The sequence below is a fragment of the Odontesthes bonariensis genome, chromosome 10 (genome assembly GCF_027942865.1).
Source record: "Odontesthes bonariensis isolate fOdoBon6 chromosome 10, fOdoBon6.hap1, whole genome shotgun sequence".
NCBI classification, from domain to species: Eukaryota; Metazoa; Chordata; class Actinopteri; order Atheriniformes; family Atherinopsidae; genus Odontesthes; species Odontesthes bonariensis.
In genome coordinates, this window is record NC_134515.1 from 30,603,683 (window position 1) to 30,612,028 (window position 8,346).

Here is an 8,346-nt window from a genome sequence, read left to right on the forward strand (position 1 = left end):
GCTTAGAGCTGGCACTACGTCTCTTTTCTTCTCGCAAAATCTGCCTTTTGATATTTTATTTAATTCTACTCAGGGAGTAGAATTTGCTGGTGTAAATATGTCTGGGGGGGTTGGCATTACACTTGAATCATAGGTTAGACATATCTTTATGTCACAAACGTGCAAATGTAAAACAGTGGGATACAGTGGGAGTCAGTACACTCATTTGAATAAAACGTTTGATAACATCTAGAAAAATTCTCCTTCCAAGATTGCCCAAATGAAGGCAACTTTTATTCAACTCATTTGGAAAAAAAAAATCTTCATTTTCTTGTAATCACAATGCATTTTGAGACAACAACATACGTTAAGCAAAAATAAGAAAATTAGCTTTTCTTTTTCATAACAGTTTGGGTTCAATTGTGAGGCTCCATCTGTATTTGAAACACTTGGCTAAAAAGGCCACAGCAATGGCAAACAAAAGTAGCAGTGCAATGGTTAGATATAAAAATGCTTTAGTAGTAGTGTATATGTCCCTGGTCGCACATTTATCACAGTGTTAAATTTAAAAGCTGAGGGAGATATGACATGAAGAAGAAGACAAAAGCTCAGTGGGAAAAGGTTACAGCTGATTTTTCATGCTTAAATGATAAGGGTCATAGCAAATGACAGTAATAAACATGCCAACTCGATGGCTTGCTTCCTAAGTAATAGCCTTATTTATTTAGTCAGCTTTGATCATTAGTAAACCGTAGTAAAGCTCTCACAAATGTGAGCACTCAGAAAGGTCAGGCTGTGGACAATTTCAGTGAGGATTGTCATATTAGAAAAATTACACAAATTTACAAAGAAGCTCCCTGAAAAACTATCACAAGTCCATCAGAAAAAAGTGCCCATGCTGGCGAAATTCAACTCACAACAATAAAAGATATTGGATTTCAAAATACATCCTGCTGGGTGCTGTGATCAGTATGTGACAGTGATCTCAGCGTTGGTGCTCTTGTGTTTTCTGTAACCAATGTCCTTGTTCGTCATTGTGCTGTCACTGGTCTGTGCATCACCAGCCCTCATTTGTAAACAAGCAGTTTCTCCAAACTGCTACAGTCAAACCAGCATCTGAGCCATCTGGAAAGAATAGAAATTACTCCCACGGAACCATCGTCTGTCTTTTCTCTACCACAGGGTAGTGGGAGAAGTTTCTGGTAAACAGTTCACATTATATGGATGGGGAAGGAGGGAGCCTGAGTGGGGTACGAGAGGAGGGCAAAGAAAGGAATTAGTTATTGTTTTGTGGAATCGCATTCCTTGAAATTGCTTTACAGTCACACCAGAGAGGTTATGAACGTAAACGTGTTGTTGTTGCTGTCACTGACAAAGTTGATTTGGCACTGCTCCAGTCGGGCAATATCCCCAATGTCCAGCTCTGATAATAACTGAGTTGGGTCTGTGTTCGTTGTTAGAACCTTCTGTTTCTCTTGCCGCGCTTCTACGTTCTCCTTTAGTTCCTCCACCTCCTCATTTCCACCTTTGTTGTTCTTTTCATCCTCCTCCTCTTCTTCCTCTGTGATGGAGCAGAGGCGGGCGGTGCTCCCGGGGTTTTCAGCAGGCGTTCTGTAGTGGCACTGCCCGTTCAGTAGCCTCCTCAGTGGCATCAGGGGCACCGCTTCATCGCCGAGCAGCTGTTGCTGGCAGTGCCGGAAATCGCTCTGACGCTTCAGCCTTTTGAACTCACTGAAGGCGGAGGTGGCGTTTTGGTCGAGGCTTCGGGCGATGGCTTGGGCCTTCTCCGCCTTGCTGACCAGAACGGCATGACACCGAAGCACCACCGCCATGTTCTTGACCTGGTGCCTGTAGATCCAAGCCAGGATTTTGGGCCGGCATGGGTCAGCTGTGCAATAAGTGATTCTGTTTAGAGAATAAAGATGGATGGGTTTCTTTTTCCCAGATTTGTCAGCACTCATCCGGATGCCTTGTGATCCCACCATTAACCTCATCTTGACACTCTGCTCCCCATAGTTACTCCTTGCCCAGATCTTGGCCACTGCCTCCTGGGTGCAGCCGTCTCCCTTTGCTGTGATGGTGACCACACTCCCAAGATAGCGCACATTGTACACGGGCTCTTCTTTGTTCAGTTCCACTTTTTGCCGTTTTGTATGGAAGATGTTGCCAACCCAGTCAAAGGGGCAGTCTGGTAGCAGGTCAGGACAGGAGCGCAGTAGAGAGGAGAGGATGGAGTGGTAGGTCAGCCCGGTCCCCAGACTCTTGGGCTTACTCTTGGCCTCGTTCTCCACCAGAACAAACTTATTCCTTCTCCAGGGCAGCATGGCGCGGAAGGAGTTAGAGCAAACGAATCCTCTGCTTCTGCTTTCCCTCTTATCAGCTCAGGCAGGAAGTGTACGAAAGCTGCTGTGTGCAAGGAGAGAAGGAAAGCAAAGAGAAGCTGCTTCACGAAGCTCACAGGAGAGACTGAGAGCTGCGAGCCCCTGCCAGTCCATTCTCTCAGTCGCTCCTCCTTCCTCTCCTCCTCCTCTTCCTCTCTCTCCTCTGTTGTCTGCATCATGCAGCCTTGATTAGTGCAGGAATCTTACCCACGGGCACACTCAGCCCCCTCCCTTCTTCACTGTTTTGCTTCCATATGGCTCCCTACCAAGATGTTATTTATCCTTTCAGCTTTGCAGAGTTATCTCTGTGTTTCATATAAACCTGAGGCAGACAGTATCACCAAATTATTCTCTCCCACTACTGTTTTCAAAGTCACTTTGTTCGTTTGATTCCTTTCTTTGTATCACATCTATGAAATAATGCTTTTATGTTTTAAGCTTGATGATAAGAGGGATTTTATAAATAATTTAACTGACCAGTGATATTACAGTTTTTGCCCGTTGCTTGAACACATTTTGCAAAACTTCGCTCATTGTGCCAAAACTCTACACACAAGCAAATAAGACACAACACTGGGAAATAAACCATTCACATCTGTGTCAACTTGAAACTCTGCTATCAAAACTTAACAATCCTTTGTCAAAATGTCACTCTGATGACAAAATGATACCCACTTGCATCATATGAATACACTTTCAGATCAGCAGCAACCCACTAGTCTACTTTATATAAAACACTGCAGTCTTTCGTTTTCACTGTTTTTATTCAGTTCCACAGAAGGCACTTTTTCACAACAACAACAAAATGAAATAGTCAATACTAAATACTCTATACCAAAAATAAAACAAACAATACACTATCGTAAACAAAGAAAAACACTATTGTGCATAATTGCGCTCATGGATCCTGCCGTCTGTTGGGGTCGGGCCACAGGATCTCATCGACATCACAAGCGATGTCTTCTCTTGCCAAGCATCGCGGGAAATATCGCCTTGGGTGCCTAATCCAGCCATGGATGGACCTTACGGCAATGTCTCCGCAGGCCTGTTCCATTGCCTGCAGAAGAGGCATGCAGTCATGTGGTTGGCGGTCATATACAAGCTGAAAAAAAATTCTTCAATGGGGTTTAGAAATGGCGAGTAAGGGGGCAAGTACACAACTTCAAACTGATCATGATGGGCGAACCAGTTCCGGACCAGAGCAGCCCGATGAAAGGCTGTGCAGCTCCATCCTTGTCCAACATTCTCTGTAACAAAAAATACATATTGTGGATGGCATTACTCAAAGCACACAACTACAGTACTACACATACAGAACCGCCCCACCCCACCACACAGGTGCCTGTGTAGCTTTCTGAATGTATCCATGTGGTACTGATCCAATGGTACATATTCACTGGACAGCACCCATTCTGTATTGTAAATGTAAAGGACTGTTACACTTACCTGTACATATAAATGTCGAAGTCCTATGACCCTGACACTGTTCCTCTGAAATGGGACCCTGTACAGTTGTTTCATGGTCATGTTGTGCTTTACTAAAATGCGTCGGATAGTGGTTATGCTAACTCGATTGATATTGTTGAACACTTCCTCATCTGCAATTATTTGTTGCTGTAGCTGATGGAGACGGATTGCATTGTTTGCTCGGACGAGGTTCACAATGGCAAGTTCCTGCTGTTGAGTGAACAGGCGTTGGCGTCCACCCCCAGGAGGTCTTCTAGCCATTCTGTAGAAAAATGCAACCACAAATTTAAAGTACTGTATATACTGTACTTTACTGTTTATACCATACACAGTACTGAAACATCTCAACACGTTATCACGGTATGTTTCTCAAAACTAGAACAACACAAAACACAAAACATCAGCCACCATGCAATACAGTACATGTGATACGGTAATGTGATATGGTACAGTACTGAGTAGAGTAGAGAGTTGAAGACATACCTGTTTTCTAGTCGGAATGTCCTCATTATGGATGCAACCGTGAAACGGCTCAGATTAGGATGGACTCTCTGCCCAGCTTCCCTTGCAGTCAGGCCATGATTGATGACATGGTCCACCAAAGTTGCTCTGATGTCATCAGAAATTATTGTCCTTGCATGGCCTCTTCGACCACGTCCTCCTCCTCCTCTCTCTCTCTGTCTTCCTCTTCCTCTTCCTTTACCTCTGCCTCTAGCTCTCCCTGCCTCCATGCTTGCAAAGTTCTCAAAATGGCTTAACTGAGGCCTTTTTGTAGCTGGCTGATTGGTGTTCAGTTTTGTAATTAAGTATTTTCAAGTGTGTGTCCAAGTGTTTTCAATTACCCAGTGTGTTTTGTATTTTGAATAGATGTGTTTTCCCAATGGTACCCTGAGATTTCATTTTTGAACGAAGTGTCTTATGTATGAAATAGTGTGTAGTGTTCAGGAGCAAGTGTGTTGCAGAATTGCAACTAAAGTGCACAGAGGCGCTTTTGTTTAAGGCATGGTTACACTTTGTTTAAGGTATAGTAACAACAACTTCAAGTTATGTTATTTTGGTTTAAGCATGTGTCTATAGTGTTCAAGCAATGGGTAAAAACTGTAAATTGAATAACTTGTCAACAATTTGTCTGCATATGATCCTGACTACTGAACACAAAACAACATTCTGTTATTCTCAAATCACTCAAACTACCTCAATAAAATGGGATGCCAACCAAATCTAAATTTGTAAATTTGAGTTTTTCCTTTTTTCTTTGTCCTTTTTCAGTATACAAGGGAAAATAACAAAGTTTCCATGCTTGTTAGGATTGAACTTAAAAGGTTCCATTGCTATTACGTTGCTGAAAAAAAAGGTTCTAATATCTGTAACTGAAAGTGTTATCCATATACCCTTTAGGTCCAGGCACGAAATTCAGCAGGAAGCGACGTTTGGATATCAGACTAACTATTTCCGTTTACAATTATATGTGAAAAAAATATATGTGTGTGCTGCCTGGTTTATGTCCTCAGTTTTGCTATGTACTGTCATGTTCTAAGTTTGGTTCAGTTTAACACATGAAATACACAGGTTTTGACACTTGCTGGCACGTCGTGTGTACTCCCCACAGCGGGGAGACTCAGAACTAACACCAAAAACGTGAAAAAGATGATTTTGATTCTCTATCCCCTTTAAGTCTATTTTCATCTGTTTAGCAGGAGAGGGGCGGTCGAAGGTTTGCCTGGTGGAATTGGATGTGGTAGCCGCAGCGGTCATGTCAGTGGGGGGATCCGGGGACTTCTCAATGATTTTCACATTCCTGTGCCGGTTTGCTAGGTGCTTGCTCAGATTTGAGGTGGAATTTTTTGCTGTAGATAAAAAAAATTCTTCCCACGCAGAGTGTACAGTGGACGCTAATGTTTTTGACACTTTTTACCGAGTCAAACTCAAAGTAATGTCGGTACTGCCAAGCATTAAACGCCGCATGGTCCTGCTCTCTTCCGCGCTCCATGTTATCTCTTGTTGATCTACACACGCGCTGACGTCGCACCGCTCATACGTAATTGTCATGAGACGCTCAAAAATAAAATCGCAGCCTGCTTGCGGGAAAGAAACAGTAATCTAATTGAAATAGTTTTGCTTCAGGTCACTAACATTTCAATCACGTTAGCAGTGACAGTAATGTCCGTTTGGCAGCTGATCTCTTTGGGGGAAAAAAATCTAACTGAATTTTCTAAGTAACTACTGAATGCCTTAGAGTCAGAAGTACGGTGAGTTTGGGGGAAAGATTCAAACATAGGACGCAAAACAAACAAAGATTATGCAACTGTGGCCTATAAGGGATGGTCGCCTTAAAACACCCGATGTGTAGATGGTACAGGAAGAACTCTGCTGACACACACTTGGTCAAACAAGGAAATATTTTATTGGCCGCCAGGTCCGTTTTAGAATTACAGATTGATGCATCAAATCTGGAGAGATCTTCAAAAGTCCGTTCCATCTCTCCTACACTGGGGGTACTTCTCCCCTTATGTACAACAAGAAAGTTTTTAGGCTTTTCAGTTTTATACTCTCTGTATGAACCAAAGTGAAAACATACAGAATGAGTCATTCACAAATATTCTTAGTTTTATTCAAATGTAACTGCTTCTGCAAATTAGCACTGTACAAACATAATTTGTGTATGAGTATAGGATCATTTATGAACATTGTTTTATTTTGCCACTAAACGTCCTTTTACTGTTAACTGGGTGCTGCAATGACTTGAAATGAGAATCATTTCAGCAAACTGTACCAGGCAGCATGGACTGAACTACCATGTGTAGATGTTGGATGAAGTTCTCTGCAGAGAGCATAGATCACTGTGGCAACAGTGGACAATGAATGGCCCTTTTTTTGTCTCTGGTGTGTGCTATGAATTAAAGAAACCCACCCACACTCTAAATTGACTCAGAAATATATTTTAAAGTTATTTTTGGGGGGCTGAAAATGCAAATAAATTAAAAAACAAACCAACAAACAAAAAACATTTGTCAGCCAACCACATGTGTGTGCCGAATGGCCTTTAGCCAAACCTGGTGAAACTCAGCTGATGGATTTGGTAAAGTCTGGGCAGACGTAAAAGATGTTTTGTGAATAAAAGCTGGGCTCACAGTCTGATCCATGATAAGCTGATATCTTCTTGTGCCACAGATGACAGTATGATTGATAGGCCTTATGCAAACACATGAGGCTGTTTTCACCTCTTTGATGTGGGAGGACTCATCGTTGTCACTGACGATAAACCCAGATCCTAAAATGTTAATTTCAAAAAATGGTGTTCACAGGAATAGATGAATGTATTCAGTATTGACTCGTCTGAGTCATCCACTTTTGTAAGAGAGCCCTTGAAAGAAATTGGTTTATTACCTGCCCAGTCTCTTTACCTCCTGGCTAATGTTCTCTTCTCTCAGCTTTTTAGTGGTGTGAACAGTGTTGGTCAAGTTACTTGGAAATAGTAATTAGTTACTGATTACTTATCCAAGAAAGTAATCCACTTACTTTACTGATTACTTCACTTAGTTACTTTTCAAAAACATGATGCACAACCTGAGTACGCTATAAAGCAATAGACCTTTCAGCCTAATTATATTCTTTCTGCATATTCCATCATATAGAATTGACATAATAGCTTAATAATAAGCATAATAACCATTGTGTGGTACAGGGCTCTCAAGTTTTGAATGCAGGCAAGAGTGACATCCCCCCTCCCCGTTGGGTGGGCCGGTTGGACGGGTTGCAGGAATGGGGGTCTTTCATTAATAATATTATTATTAGTGTTGTTGTTATTAAGAACTGCTCTGCTCAGACTCAGAGAGACGTGCTTGTTTCCTGCCTTTTCCATAGCGATAGCGGCACGCCAGAGAAATTTACATTATAATTTTTGTTCAGCGTGAGAAATACAATGTGTGGCGGGATTGCATGACAAAAGACCCAAAAGCGTGACTGTCACGCTCAACGCATGAGACTTGAGAGCCCTGATGTCGTATTCTCTTTCAAGGTATCTTGCAAATGACTTTCTCTGCGGTAGCTTGACACCGCTTTTGGTCGATAATTTTTCTACGATGCGTCAGAATGATTCAGTCTACAGTAGAAATGGACAATATGTCCTTGACAAAATAGACTAGCTTCTTCAGGACAGTGGCACTAAGTCCTGTTGCTCTTAAAGGTGATAGAGAAAGGTTGAATGGGGCCTTAATCCTTGTTCTGTGATGTGATATGTAGCCCAAAAAAAATTGGTTGGGTCTGTAATGGCTCAGAACCTCCCTAAAAGGCTCTCTGAAACAGCTGTTACTATGCTGGGTTTAGAATGCGTCTTTTTCCCTTATTGGCGTCGTTTCAGAGCTTATCTGGCAACCTCATTATGAAATGCAGGTAGGTGTTGGCGCTATTCGGTTGCCGTTGCTTGATTGGCTGCCCTTGCTCTCACTGAAAACAGAGCTATAGAGTAATACACTGACTGGAAAGAAAGCTCATTCCCTTTAGATGAACAAGCCAGAGC

The 8,346-nt window shown here is 42.2% G+C and overlaps 1 protein-coding gene across 1 annotated transcript; it reads right to left on the bottom strand.

The window, feature by feature from the left end:
• Positions 1-244: 244 nt before the first annotated feature.
• Positions 245-2,426, bottom strand: fam43b (family with sequence similarity 43 member B). Its single transcript, XM_075475785.1, has one exon. It carries the CDS (start codon positions 2,301-2,303, stop codon positions 1,302-1,304), a length of 1,002 nt encoding a protein of 333 aa, XP_075331900.1. The 5' UTR covers positions 2,304-2,426; the 3' UTR covers positions 245-1,301.
• Between the last annotated feature and the right edge of the window lie 5,920 nt (positions 2,427-8,346).